General features: G+C 36.9%; 3 protein-coding genes across 3 annotated transcripts; all 3 read left to right on the top strand.

Annotated features, from left to right (window-relative positions):
* The first annotated feature begins 8,156 nt into the window (after positions 1-8,156).
* On the top strand, positions 8,157-9,665 carry LOC6568142 (plancitoxin-1). The gene is made up of 2 exons (XM_001994594.3): positions 8,157-8,291; positions 8,630-9,665. Exons 1-2 carry the CDS (start codon positions 8,188-8,190, stop codon positions 9,612-9,614), a joined length of 1,089 nt encoding a protein of 362 aa, XP_001994630.1. The 5' UTR covers positions 8,157-8,187; the 3' UTR covers positions 9,615-9,665.
* Positions 9,666-10,159: 494 nt separating this feature from the next.
* On the top strand, positions 10,160-11,950 carry LOC6568141 (SPRY domain-containing protein 7). Its single transcript, XM_001994593.2, has 3 exons — positions 10,160-10,386; positions 10,484-11,077; positions 11,136-11,950. Exons 1-3 carry the CDS (start codon positions 10,278-10,280, stop codon positions 11,231-11,233), a joined length of 801 nt encoding a protein of 266 aa, XP_001994629.1. The 5' UTR covers positions 10,160-10,277; the 3' UTR covers positions 11,234-11,950.
* A 124-nt stretch (positions 11,951-12,074) lies between these two features.
* Positions 12,075-13,858, top strand: LOC6568140 (tubulin alpha chain). Its single transcript, XM_001994592.3, has 3 exons — positions 12,075-12,383; positions 12,488-12,791; positions 12,959-13,858. The coding sequence occupies exons 1-3, from the start codon at positions 12,161-12,163 to the stop codon at positions 13,779-13,781; spliced, it is 1,350 nt and encodes a 449-aa protein (XP_001994628.1). The 5' UTR covers positions 12,075-12,160; the 3' UTR covers positions 13,782-13,858.
* Positions 13,859-15,783: the final 1,925 nt, after the last annotated feature.

The following is a 15,783-nucleotide window of genomic DNA, read 5'->3' on the forward strand; positions in this document are numbered from 1 at the left end:
TATTGCTAAACAAAAAATTGCTAGACGGTTAACTGCAGGACAACGGATTTCCATTTTTACGTATGCTTCTAGCCATAGTTAAATGCAATTTTGTTTGCTTTATAATGCGCTTACTTGAGTTTATCTAGTTCGTAAAGAAACGAATTCAGATGACTTGCAAAAAGCAATCAAAAATGAGAATATGGCAATATGAATACTCAAAATGAAAATAGAAAGTCAACATGCAGTATAAGTATCTAAACACGGCGATAGAGTATGTAGAAAGGTTAATGTGGCAATAGAGAGCATTTAGCTTTGAACTAAGAATGAGGCAAATTGAGTCAATTTCAGCTGGCAACCTCTGAACGGAAAAGAAACAATGGAGTGTGATCCCAAAGTAAGCTAAAATATATTTGTTGAGTATTGAAAGAAAAAGTCAAATGATTTTATGACTGTTATTTGATGTGGTCTACTTTAAAGACACTTAAATAATTACATATTGTGTCAATAAAAAATCCTAAATTAAATATGTACTATTTAATTTCGCGAAATTTATTTGCAGTAAAGTTGTAACTTTGTCCCAAAAATGAACGTGTTAAATTTTCACACCAAATTTATGCTGTTGGTTGTTGATTGCTTGCTGGAAATCAATTTAAATCGTTTACATGCTATGCGAGTTTTTTTGGCTGAGACGCCTTTGTGTGGATGTGTGTGTGTGTCTGGGCGTGTATGTGAGTGTTTTGGGGATAGTAATGAATGTGAAGCCAGTGGCGTCGTAAAAAAGTTCTTTAGCACTTGCTTTTAGTGGGCGGACTTTGCCTTTGAAGCGGTAGCTGCTTGGAGTGGAGCATGTTGTTGTAAGAAAGTTTTTATTTTGCATGCTGTTTACATATAAAACATGACTCTTATGGCGGTACAACCATAAAAATTGTAGCTAAAGGTTAAGTGTGTGTCTGTGTGTGTGTGCTCATTGTGTGTTTTGGGGATATACCCCGAGGGAATTCATCTAAAACGTGAGCCACACAGTCGCATACACACACACCCACACACGAACACACACACAAACAATTGGCGAATGCATGTCGAGTATATTAACGAGTGACGCTTTAAGAACTAACCAAAACCACAAATTGCACCAAACGTCGAAACTCAACTGACAGCTACTTAAAACATCAATTGTTGTACAAACTACTTGCAGAGGAGCGGGTATGGAATCAAGGCATGATCTGCTCGCTAAGAAACTAGAGCGCGAAATGCAACAGCAACATCAGCAGCAGCAACAACAACAACAACAACATCAGCAGGCACATCATCAGCATTTTCATCAGAGCCACCAGCCGCATCATCATCATCACCATCAGCACCACCATCATCAGCAGCAGCAGTTCTTAATGACGCCGACAGCGACCTGACCCAGCAGCGCCAATGCACCACCAACGCCGCTGACCCACTATCATCATCAGCAGCAGCAGCATCAGCCGCACCACCACCAGCATATTCACCACCACCAGCCGCATCAACAACAACAGCAGCAGCAACACCATCACATCTACTCGTATGTGCTGCCAGCGGCCACACACATTGCCGCCTGAGTGGTACAGTGGTGCAATGATCCAGGCACATTTTGAGTTTGAGCGGATTAACCCCCAAGTCCGCCACGGCATAGAGCAGAAGAAGCTCCGCATGCTACGGATGCATGTAACGGAGGCAAAAACTTTAGTTGTAGTATACAAAAACAAAAACAAAAAAAAACCAAAAAAAAAAACAAAAACAAAACTAAAAAAAAATATTTAAAAAATGCAAAAAAAAATATTATATATATTAATTTATATGGCAAGCCTAACCCAGTTTAGTGAAATTTTTGACAGGCCGATGAAATGTTGAGCAAAAATTGTAGGTACCAAAAAAAAAAAAAGAAGACAGATAAACAAAAGCAGCAAATGGAAAACTTGTAGTAAAATATACAAAAAAAAATAAAAAACGATAGATCAGATTAGATTGAGACAACTTAATCTAAACAGTTGATATGCCCCAAAAGTTATACATATATGAGTATATATATTTACATATACTGTATATATATACAAATATAGAAAAGCTGCTAAAGATTTTTGAAACATTTTTAACTATGGTTGTTCTGATTATTTCCATTTAGCCCTTGGTTTCGTATTAACATCGAGTAACAACTCTTTTTGATTTAATAACATTTTTTCTCCCTTTCATTTATTTGTGACTATTTTCAAGAAATGGAATTGAGACATTACAAGTTGCATATACATTTGATAATTTCCCAATAGATTTTTTCATATCTTTTTTTTGTTTTCAAATGCATAATAACAAATTAAGAGAATAACAAAAAGAAATGAAAAAAATATACATATTAAATAAAAAATAAAAAAGAAAACAAAAAAATATATAATTATAGCTTAACCGAATGTGCCCTTTAAATAGCTCTCTTTCTAGAAATATTAAAAGACAAAAAAATAATACATCTGTATATGTATGCATATGCATTAAAGTAATATCTTGTATCTAGTAATACAATTTTGAAGTGTTATTTAAAGATGAAACAAAAAATGAAACAAGAAATGTTAATAACAATTTAACAACGAGAACTAGTCGATGTCATAAAAAAAAAGTGAAATTTATATTGAGAAAAACTGAACGCTGGTTTCGAAATTTATTTGTTATAACAAACGTACTTATGTATAAATTAATTGTGAATTCGACACGACACTAATCTCGAGTTGCGCTATTAAGACTCTCTTAATACATACAAACATGCATATAACTATCTATTTTAGCTAACTACCAGTTAAGGGAAGCCAGGAACTGCAGCTGGAACTGGAGCTGGTATAATTACAGATTCAACACTCTCGACACTTTCCGCCCAATAAGAACAAAAAAGCAAACTGCAAAGCTCTCACCCCAAAGACTAGAAGAATTGATAAAAAAAACTTGTACTGTTGACTTTTCCACACAATGATGACTCCACTGACAAATTTCCTAACTAACTTTCAAAAATGCTAGAACAATCAACATACACACATTTCTTGCTAAAAACAAAAACATAACAAAACAAAACAAAAACAACAAAGAAGACAAAACCAACGAACCAGGGGCAGTGGGTTAAGTACAGGTGTAGCTGTAGGCAGGAATACAGGCAATACAAGAACACAAGAAAACAACCAACACAAACAACAACTATACGTTATATGTATCTGAAATCAGTAACATATCATCTTATGTAGCGGCAGCAACAATTATGGAAACTACTTACAGTCTATTGTAACTAAATGAAACCAACTACAAGTACACTTATGCTAAAGCAATGTTAAAGTTAAAGGCTAAAACAACTCTATTAAGCAACAAAACAAAACAAAACAAAACACAACAAAACAAATCAAACACATACAAAATAAAACAACAACCACAACAGAAATATAAACAAAAAACAAAGGCAAGACATAGGGGTTTAAGTAGCTAATTACAAAACAATAACACCAACCATAAGCAGCGAGCTTTTCAATTTTTTTAATGAAAATCCTTTTTGAAATAAATAAAAGAAAATTATGTTTGTGTTTTTAATTTGGTAGCCGTTGCAGTTTCTCAGAATTGTTTAAGTTATAAGCATACATATATTATTTAAATTAACACATAAATTAAAACTTATATTTACCAAAGTTGTCCTTACTAAATTCCCGATTTACTTTAACATTTCCCAACATTTGTTAAACAAACCAACAGCAAAATAAAAGCAAAAGCAAATAAGAAATCTATTTAATACTTAGTTAAGATTAAACAACTAGACATACCAAAGGCATATTTGAAACGTTTGTTAAAGCAAAGCAAAAAACAAAAAACAAAACAAAACAATGAAAACTGAAAAACAAATACATGAAATAATGAGAAATATGTTATATGTAGCAAATAATTGGCATAATTGGTAATGGTTTTCCAAACGCGAGTGTGTGAAAAAAATTTTGACAATTTTCTACACATTTTTTATGTCTACTTTAAAAAATTGATTTCATATGTATAATTTCAATTGACTTCAGTCAAATGTAAAAGCATATTCCGTCCAATTACATTTCTTGCTTTCCTCTTGCCTCTGAACTCATCAAAATCATTATCATTAACATCACTATCAGCATCATTATCATGATCATATATAAAATTGAAGCGCGTTGTCGCAGCATTAGTTCAGAAAATACATAAATATACATAACCAAAATCTATTTATAAGTCTGTAAGCGAACCTGACACACGTACACACACACACACACACACACACACACACTCACTTATGAAGATCTAGATTTAAGTAAAAAGTTTAATTATATTATACTAATGCATATCATAAAATTGCGCCTTTAAAACAATTAAACAACAACAACAACAAATAAAAAAAACAAAATGAATTACGAAACAAACAAAATATTTACAACTACAACTAAGCATTAAAATTAAATTATTAAATAGAGTAAAACAAAGGTTACCAAAACAAAAACAAATATGGAATAGAAACTATGCATAATACAAATATTTTCGAAATTAATTTTTAACATTAAGCAAAGAAATCTTTCGGGCATTAAAACCTCGAAGTATGCAAAACATTTCAGCAAAGAAATGCAATGAAATCGCGTTCCAATTAACTTGGCTAAGACGCTGCGTATGTGTGCGTGTATGTGAAAGTGTATGTGTGTGTGTCTGCGTGTGAGTGTGAGTGTGTGTAGACGTGTGTTAAAATTTTGTGCAATTTTTGCTTAAGAATATTAATTGAAGACCAACAACAAAAATCATCTAAAGCATGTTCTCATTAACAACACTTTCATGTATATTTATCAAAAGCAAAAAAAGGCTAAGAAAAACACAAATGCAGTTGCCTCATTAGCTGCCCTTAGGCTCTTATTTCAAGACATTCTCCTAAATACATTTCATCAGCAAAAAGAAAATTGAGAAAAATAGTTAAGAAAGTTTAAATACTTTCTGTCGGGAATATTAAATGCATAATGAAACTAGTTTGTAAACGATAAACTAAAACTAAACTAAACTAAACAATATGAATTATGGGAACATTATATGAATATATGAATACATTTTTGAAACAAAAACAAGTATATAACAACTACATGCAACTACAACAGATACATATCAGCAAGATGAAAGATTTACCAGATAGAACAAAGCAAAAACTTTTACAACAAAATAATGCTATAAAAAACAAAAACACAAATTGATAAGCGATATGTTTTGATGTGGTTTTTAAACATTTTTGACAATGTAAGCGTAAAAGGCAAAAGCAGTTACCAAAAACAAAATAAAAAAACAAAAAAAAAAAAAAACGAAAAGCAAATATGAAAAAAATATGAGTTCTAGCTGTCTCTATGGGCAATTAGTAATAGATTACATACTACTTACATATGTAAGTAAAGGCGACAGTAATAGCAAAGAAATTGGTATTTTATTGTATTTATTATTATATTAGCTTTTAGCTACATATATTTGTACTTTTTTTCGTGCATCTCGAAAATGGTTATTATATTGAACTATTCTTCATTTAACTAAGTATATATTTACACGTAGATATCCCCAATTCGATTTCGATTGCCTTATGTTTGCCTGCATTAAGATTGAATACTACTAAAACATTTGAATAGACATAAAAAAAAAAAATTTGTTGTTTTGTAACCATACTAATGCTTAAGTAATTTATGTATTGTATACCATCTATATACTATACCTTATAAACTACTATTTTTCCGTACTTGCGTTTATGTGTAGCGTTTACTTAGTCTTTTTAATTGACGGTATTAATTATGCTTAATAAATTCATTATGTTCGTTAAACAAAAAATCCAACTAACATTTGTTTTATTTGTCTATACACATACACATACATATTTTTTTAGTTTTTCAACTGTTTTACCTACCTTTTATGAAGATGCGCATAAACCTTAAAGAAACGAATTTTAAATTAGTGAAAATTTTTGCAAGAATTATACAAGTATTTATAGAACGGTTAAGACCCTGAATGATTATTAAAATAAGAAACTGGGAAATACGAAATGAAAATTCAAAACATTTGGAGACATAAATGCTGTAAATTTGTTTATAACATTTTCAACTGCGTTGGAATTTCCAGGCAGTTGCAATATACATACACACATACTGAATATATACATACATACAATGCGTACAATATATACTCGTATATATACATATACACGAAGACACATTTACATAAATACATATAAGTAGAACAAATTGATATTGAACATTGAAAATATCAATGCAGACAAAAAACAGCAGTAAAGACAGCAACAACAAGTGAAATGAGTAACATTAAAAGTTAATTGAAAACATATCAAACTCGTGCCCGATAAACAAAATAAAAACTATATATGTGTATACATATATAATTATATATACATATATATCTATATATATATGTATAAAGTATATATACATTTCAAAAAAGGCGTCAGCCAATTATGCGCAGCAATTTTCAAATTATAAAAAAAAAAACAATTATATTGATAATAAATTCATATATGGAGTATGCAATTTTTAATTGCATCTTACTCAAATGCGTCAACTTTTATCATCATAATAATATTATAAATATAATTCAGCATAATATTACTACAATAAATGGCAAATATTTGTCTATTTTGAGGCTCATTTATTTAAAGTTTTTGAGAAAAAAAAAAGAAAACAAAAGAACTACAACAAATTTAAGAACTCTTCATTTTACCAATTGAAAACTTTTTGCTAGTATTGTAAAAATGAAATGATTTTCAAAAAATATGGGAAAATAAGAAGAAGAAAATATACAAAGGGCGCAAGCTAAGGAAAAAATAGCAAAATATTATTATAAACTTACATAAACGGAAAGAAAACGTATATATAATAAAAAAAATAACATATATTAATATCAGCCTTGTTCTTTATATATTTCAAAGTAAACCAACCAAACAAAAAGCATACAATATATTAATAAATTATTAACTACTATATTAAAAGTAAACAAATAAAAAAAAACACAAAATGAAAGCAAAAAAAGAAAAAAGAAACAAAAAAAAACATACATAAATATTTAGCGAAAATATTGTATTGTGAGTTTAAATGTGTGTTGTTGCATACGAAACCAAAGACATGATGAATCGAACGTTAAAGCAATAGAATGGGTAACAGAATTCGATTGGCAATTACCAAAAAAAAAAAAAAAACATATATAAGAGCCAACTCAGATTGGCTTAAGAAAAAAGGAAAAGTAATAAATAAAGTTTGTGAGCATTTTCACATCGCTTACGAGAAAACAATAAACAGCAACCAGCGATAAAAATTAAACGCAATTTATTTTCCATTACTTTATCGTAATATCAGAACCTTATTATTGTACTACAACATATGAATAAACAGCAAAAGAAAAACACAAAAAAAAAAAAAACAAAAATTATACAATTTGATAATATTTCCAAACCCTCCCCAAACAAACATCAGAGCGGTGCGGTGCACACGGCAGGTGGCCACAGTCGCAGTGCGAACTGCAACAGTTGCAACAACAACAAATAATAATATGTAATACAAATAATGAATAAAAACTTTAACAATTGTTTTGTGTAATTGTAATCAAATCGAGTTTTAATTCTATCTACTTTGAGCTATTATTAATGCATTAATTTTTATTTAAATATAGCACAAATTGTTTTATTTTTTTGGTTTTTTGTTTTCCAAGTGCAGATTTTCACTATCATTGACGTCATGGGCGTCCACTCGTCTGTCCAACTTAATATGTGTAAGCCCCCCTTAAAATGATTTTAGAACTACGCTCCGCAACCGAATCCAAATGCTGGTTTTGCGACAGGTCAAACATTAAGCTGATAAGTCTAAAAGTGGAGCTCAGCCAATCTGGGGTTTTTTTTATATACATAACTACAGGGATACCAAACCCTAAACAGCTCAAAGAAAAGTATATTTACTTATACCCAGTGTAACTGAAGTTTTTATTCTGTGCTACCTGTGCACAGACTGTTTTTACCTGCTCGGAATTGTGTACCGAGAAACTAATCTCAACTTAGAGAGAGAACACCCTGTGGTGTATATATGTACGTAGAATGTGATGACAACATCTAATCGAATTGTGTACACGTTTAGCTGAGCTGAATCAGTAGAATTTCGACTTTCAAACGAGACGGTTTTAAAAATGCGCTTGATTTGTCTGCTGCTTTTGGCAGCTGCCTCGATACAGGTTTGCCTTGGCGAAAACAAAGTGTCCTGCAAGGACGAAGAGGGTCACGATGTCGACTGGTATGTACAAATATATTCAAACAACTACGATTCCAAAAGACAACTATTTCTAATAGTTTAATAAAGGTTTCTCTTTTTTAAATATGGACAAATACTCAATTGTTTGTCTTTTTTTATACTCTGAAAACCTATTTGACCTTTGAAACATTAAGACGACAGCATCTATTTGATTGTCTTACTTAGAGAGTATTTTTTCTTTGTTTGCTTTTAAATTAGAGTCTACATGAAAATAAACATACAAATATTTCACTTATTAATTTTAAGCGAAAATATTCGAGTTTAAGTACATATATATGTATCTAGAAATTCAGTAGTAAAATCTTATGTATGTTCTACAGGTGGTACATTTACAAGTTGCCTAAGCACTACTCGACCCTATATCAGGGTGCGGATGTGAGTGGATTGCGATACTTCTTCGTGACCAGCAGCTCCTATGACAGCTGGCAGTTGTCTGGGAAGCGCATCAGCGACTCCAACTCGCTAGCAGCGGAAACACTGAGACCGCTCTACGCAGACACACAGCATGTGCTGCTGGCTGCGTACAACGATGAGTTTCCCAACGGTACCGTCACCAGCACTGGTGGCCACACAAAGGGTGTCATTGCCACCGACGGAGTGACAGGTGTTTGGCTTGTGCACTCGGTGCCGAAGTTTCCAACAGTGCCGGATTATACGTACCCAACCAGTGGCGAGAACTATGGCCAGAGTCTGCTCTGCATGACGCTCGATATGGAGGGTGTGGAGAAGGTGGGCGAACTGTTGGTCTACAATGAGCCGCATTTCTACTACACGCGGAATCCGCTGCTGAAGGCTGCTGAACTAGTACCCAGCCTGGAGCGTGCACTCAAGCAGCAGTGGCGCACTGAGGAGCCGTACCAGAAGGAGATCGAGGTGAAGACACTCAATGGCAAACAGTTCCGTCTCTTTGGCAAGAGTTCGCGCGCCAATGTCGAGCTCTACTCGGATGTGGTTGCTCCCGCCCTGGGCGTCAATCTGTTTGTGGAGGCTTGGCGCGATGGTGCCGGCAGTTTGCCCGACAGCTGCGACAAAGCCAACAAGGTCTACAACGTTCAGGATATTGCCAATGAGGATTTCAGGATCGAGTTCAAGACCACGGGAGACCATTCCAAGTGGGCCGTCTCCGAGGAATCGGGTATTAAACTGCATCGCTGGCGCATTGGTGGCGGCGATTGGATCTGCATCGGCGACATTAATCGCCAGCGAAGTCAGCAGAATCGCGGAGGCGGCACCGCCTGCCACAAGAGCTCGCGTGTCTCAGATCTCTATCGCAAACTGGTCGCCAACTATGAAAAGTGCAACTAAAGAACTAAATAAGAGATTCAATCAGAATAAAAATTATTTTCTCCAAGCAAATCAAGACGACCAATTTCTCAAATACTACATACGAATAGAAAAACAAGTAAAAATATTATCTTTCTCTATTCTCATATATTTAGGACAGTGACTCGCTTAATAAAATCCTTTTCCTTTAAAACAATTTTCGATTTATGTATTTTAATGACACCACTTTAAGACCCTCAACTGTAGATGTCGCTCTAATAAATTTGGCATATGATGGCTCTGTGGCGCCATCTGTGAACTTTAGCAAACATTAATAAAATACAGCGATGTCACGGTTTTGTTAGTCTAATATATCTAACCATGGAAGTCATTTTAGATATTCAACTAAAGATGATGTTTTTAGGGATTGAACTATAGATGGCGAGTATCGAACTTCAAGTGTAGAAGGCTTTGCAGCGCCCTCTATTGTTAATGAACTCATTGTTTCACAACGCTAACGTCGCAGTATGAACGCGGCGCGCAATGCGCCAACCAGGGCTACACAACAGCACACAAACAGCTGTTGATAAACCAAGCAAATTAAAACACAAGCAGAAAAATACAAACGGCTGCTGTGAAAAAAAGAAAAACCAAACTGACTGAAAAACGCATTAGTCCAAAGCTAATTTAATTTGACCGTGTGTAATGTTCTGCTGCCTGCGCACGTGCCTCAACGGAGGCCAGCTGCGAAAGCCAACAGCAGCTGCCCATCGCCTCAGAGAGCCCGACGTTCATCTGGATGCGGCGCATATGGGTGAATATTTGTCAAGATACCCTCTGGCGATGGTTGGGTGTTTTAATATTGTAAGAAGGGATATAACTCATTGCTCTGTATTGTTGTATGTTGGCAGGAGCTGATGTAATCCTACTGTCGCATCAGCTACGTGTAACGGGCACCGGCGGAGTTCTGGCCACAGCACCACTGGTCCAATCAAAATCGTACTTCGAGGTAAAGATCCAACAAAGCGGCAGCTGGTCAATTGGCCTGGCCACACGTCAGGCGGATCTGTCGCGCAAATGGGGCGGCGGGGATCGTGAATCGTGGTGCCTGTGCTCCGACAATGCGACGCGCCACAACGACGAAGAGTTCCGTCCCGTCGTCGCCAATTGCACACAGCCAACGGCGTCGAAATCACCGGCTGCAGTCACAACCACTGCCAATGGTATATTGAATAATAGCGCCGCTGCTGCAGCTGGCCTGATTGCCATCGAGGATCTGCTGCAGGAGGATCTGCTGATGACAACGGGATGTGCAACGGCAAACCCAACAGAGCTGAGCTCTGTGGATGCTTTAATCAGTGCACCGCAACGAGACTTTCCCGACGAAGGCGACATATTGGGCGTCGCCTTCGATCATATCGAGCTGAATTTCTATTTCAATGGCAAGAATCTGGAGGTGCCTTTCCGTAATGTCCGAGGCTCGGCTCTGTTTCCAGTCATCTATGGTGAGTTTCTGGATTATATTATCTATAATTCCAATTAAATGTTTTATTCGGTTCACAGTGGGCAATGGGGCAATATTGGACATTATTCTGGACAACTTTAAGCACGGTCCGCCCTCGGGTTTTGAGCGCATTTTACTGGAGCAGTCACTACTTTAGGGATTAATAACTCGATCTCACATGCCATGAACAAAATTTCTTAGAGCTGAGGATGGAGTGTTTTTTTTTTATAGGCTGCCTCTATCCCAGCTTCAAGTGTATAATCAACAAATTTGCTAGTCTCTCAGACGCAATTGTAGAAATAACTTCCGAATGATATAACTCGTCGTCGAATTAATGTTCGCAACAAATCTAGAGATATATAGAGATTTAATAGTTTTCTGCAGTTTTCCAGTACTGTTTCATTACAATTATTCAAATAATGGTAGAAAAATCTTAAAACATTGCCAAAGCATTTTCCAAATTTCAAAAAAAAATTATGTTCGGAAGTTAGTTCATATTACATTTGTTGTCTATTTTGGGTATTATTTCATTTTATTGTATTTTTTGTAAATTATTCAAACGTAGCTAGAAATCGCGATAGCTTTGTATAATACACACACAAATTCCACACATATACATATATATTTATATATCTTATCAAATAATTTCGTACATTCCGATTTAAATAAAGAGTCTAGAAAAGTTATTGGACCACATCCTGACTAAATGCACTCGAGCACGGAAATTACCAAACTACTTATGTACTACACTATATTTAAGGACATGTACTTAACGCTTTGACAACTGACTAATCCGCGCGCGGACAATAATGAATGTTATGTATACCTATGTATTGTGCGTACTTAACTAAAATATATAATTATATAGAGACCATTTACCACAAATATATAAATATATATATATACATATAAAGCAGAGCTTGAACAAATTAATGTTTAGCTTGTCACTAAAATCAATGTAAATTAAATTATTTGAAAAGTCGAAAGTAAAAAAAATAAATTGTATAAATTGAATATATGTTAATTTCTTGTCGCATGTCGAGAGCTTACAGAGCACCAATCGCTGAGTCGAAAATCGCCACTAATGGGCGGCAAGGGCGAGATTATTCAGATACACATCGGCCAGGCGGGCGTCCAGATTGCGAATGCCTGCTGGGAGCTCTATTGCCATGAGCATGGCATCATGTACAACGGACGCCTGATGAAACCCTGCGACGATTCCTTCCTAACGTTCTTCGAGATCAGCGGAATGCAGCCAACAGTGCAGCCTCGTCTGGTCATGATTGATACGGAACCAACTGTTATCGGTGGGTTGAACAATTATGAAAAGTATCCAACTCAACACATTTGCTTTTCTGAGCCGGCTACAGGGTATCTCAACGTCCGACACTTGTTCTTGTTTCTCTTTCAGATGAGATACGCACTGGAGCTTATCGGAATCTCTTTCATCCGGACACGCTGATTACGGGCAAGGATGACAGTGGCAGCAATTTTGCTCGTGGCTATAATCTGATGGCCAGCGAGCTCCTAAATCGCGCCATGAATGCCATACGCCGTGTTGCGGATCACTGTCACAATCTGCGCGGCTTCCTCATCTTTCGTTCCATTGGCGGCGGCACTGGCTCCGGTCTGGGCACGCGCATAATGGAAAAGCTAGTCGAAGACTTTGGCAAGAAAATGACTGTTGTGGAGTTTTTAGTGTATCCATCGCCATCGTAAGTACGCTGAGCAAATGCACACAATGCAGATAGAGACATATTAAATGCTTGTTCTTATCACTTTGTGTTTGGTTGATGCATCCTGCATTTATAGCTCTAATTCAATTATTCGATTTTCAAGTGAAAATATTCTTAAATATGTAAATGTGATTAATATATTACAGAATTTCACCTGTGATTGTGGAACCGTATAATGCACTTCTTTCCACCCACTTCTCGATGGACTATGCGGATGTCTCCTTCATTGTGGACAATGAAGCACTGTACGATATCTGTGCTCAAACCTTAAATGTGCCGGCGCCCACATACACGAATCTGAATCGCATAATTGGCCAAGTAGTTGCGGCTTTTACGGCCACACAGCGTTTCTCGGGGCAATCGGTGAGCTTTCAGGAGCTGCAGACGAATTTGGTGCCATATCCGCGCATACACTATCCTCTATTGAATTATGCACCACTGGTACCCGTCTCCCACTCAGAGTTCGTAGACCTGAGCACCGCCCAGCTGACGAGCCAGTGTTTCTCGATGAGCAACCAAATGGTCCGTTGCAATCCCGAGCATGGCAAATACATGGCCTGTGTGCTGTTCTATCGGGGCGAGGTCGCGCCCAATGAGATCAACTTGGCGCTGGAGAACATCAAGCGGTCCAAGTCCTTTAGGTTTGTCGACTGGTCACCCACAGGCTTCAAGATCGGGGTGAGCCCCGTGCCGCCAGTTTTTGTACCCCATGGCGACCTGGCGCCCACAAAAAGCGCCTGTGTTGCCATCTCAAACAATACAAATATACGGATGGCCTGGTGCCGATTAGTCAATAAGTTCGATAAGCTCTATCAACGGCGCGCCTTCGTCTATCACTATGTGGGCGAGGGTCTCGAGGAGGGCAACTTCAATGAGGCATCCGAGAATATATGTCAGCTGGTCCACGATTATATTGAGGTGGATGCCTCGGCGCCAACCTCTCGCCGCGAGTCCAATGACGGCGAATAACCCCGAAACACTTTTCCTGTCCATCCAAGCCTTTGAATAAAACCAAAATTTCATGTTTATACACTCGGAAAAAATGTCTTAAGTTTTATAAATTAACATATTTAAATTCGATTCCAAATTTCAATTAATTACAAATAATATTATCAGTGCTCTTAAAATATTCTTAATAATTGAAATTTAGTTGAGCAGCAATTTATTTGCAGTGTACGTAAATGTTGATCAAGTGCTTTAGGTAATTGCGAGCCAATTGATGCCTCGCGATGACTTTATAAAATGTTGGGGCTTTCGTCAGTATTTTTGGAATCACGCAAAACCGTTGCACAAATTAAGTATTTATTGCCGGCTAAAACAAACATTGACCCAGCCCATAATTTGCGTTACTTGACCCCGCCAAACAGAGGAGGATGAAGGGGGGAGGGAAGAAGGAACGCCAGGGGGCGTTGCCTGTGGTTCAGTTGGCCAGGGGTCTATAATTAAAATGATCGCAGGCAAGGGTTTAGCACGTACCGAGGCAAAAGTCGCGCTTATCGCGATCGCACCCAGGGCAAGGTCTCAGGGCCGATCGCTCTCTGGCTACAGTGAAGGCTGGCAAAATAAGCTCGTAGTTTCTGGACTTCACTTCCATACAATTTATGAGTTATTTATAATGTTTCTTTAGACTCTAAATTTATGTTACAAAAAAATGAAATTTCAAAGCCAGACCACCTACGCAGAATGTCCAAAAGTATCAGAATTGAATTCAAACTATCTATTTTCTTAATCGTCGTTCCATTGTGCGATCGACTACTGTATGCCCCTTTGAGTATTTGCCTTGCGGTGTCTTCTTCTTCCTTGGGGCAGTGACGTGACTTACGCACGCTTAATGCGCGATTATCGATGGAGCCACCTGGAGATACCTCCTGCCCTCCTGCCTACTATCTATTGGTGGAGATCTTTGCGCACGCAGTTCTCGGACTGGGGCCGGCATCTTATCAGTGCCGTCTGGTGGTCCTTGCTGACCGAGCGTTGTTATTATAAGAAGCATTATCATTATGATCGACGGATGGGGCCTTTCCTGGGCCATTCCTTTGTCTGTGTTAACTGTTGCTAATCTTAAATTGCGCACAATGCTTTTGTTTTGCAGCGTGAGAACCACTGCGTGTGGGTTCCATCATCGCCAGTTTCCCTTCGAGAAGGAGAACCCAGGTCCGCCACGTGTTAATGAGCCAAAGGAAATGCGGCGTCAGGACCACCTTAGGCGACCGAACTGCAGACCAAATGAAGTTGTTATGTGTGATAGGATACTCGGCTAATAAAGCAATTTGGCATATGCCCCGAAAAGAAAGTAAAGCAAAGCAATACCGTGGTACAGTTGAACGGGGCCTGCAGCATCGGAAGTGGGATTTGACAGAGAGCGAAGGGGGGCGACCCCTGCCACAGACATAATTTGAAATATCTAGTTAGCTCACAATGACAGAGCAGCCCAAAAACACAGCTCTGACCTTCTTTATTTATGCACTAATCCGTGGGAAATGCGCGTCCAAACACCTGGGGCCAATTGATGCTCCTGCCTGCCTACCTCTCTGTCTGCCTGTCTGCCTGTGATGACGACGCACCCGCACAGGCTTAAAAGCCCCAATACTATCTTTAGTCTCAACCTAGCCAATAGCTAAGCCTTCACTTAACGGAGACACATCGAATTCTCGATACACTCAAAACGGCTTGGAGAAACTTCAACCAAAAGATTCAGTTCTTAAGTCCAGTTACTAGTAACACTAGATTGCAGTTTAAAGCTTGACAATCATATTTTTTTGATGATAAGTGTACAAGTTGGGAAAATATATCTACAATATATTTTATATATGGCTTAGAATTGAAAAACCATCAATATAATATTATTCCCAACACATTCAGGCATTGAAAAATTCATAAATAAAACTATCAATATAAATAAAGTTAATCTATTTAATAGAAGAGTTGGTTATTCCATGTCATTCAAAACAAAAATACGAAAAAGCCTTTA

The sequence above is a fragment of the Drosophila grimshawi genome, unplaced genomic scaffold (assembly GCF_018153295.1).
Source record: "Drosophila grimshawi isolate 15287-2541.00 unplaced genomic scaffold, ASM1815329v1 contig_311, whole genome shotgun sequence".
Classification (NCBI taxonomy): domain Eukaryota; kingdom Metazoa; phylum Arthropoda; class Insecta; order Diptera; family Drosophilidae; genus Drosophila; species Drosophila grimshawi.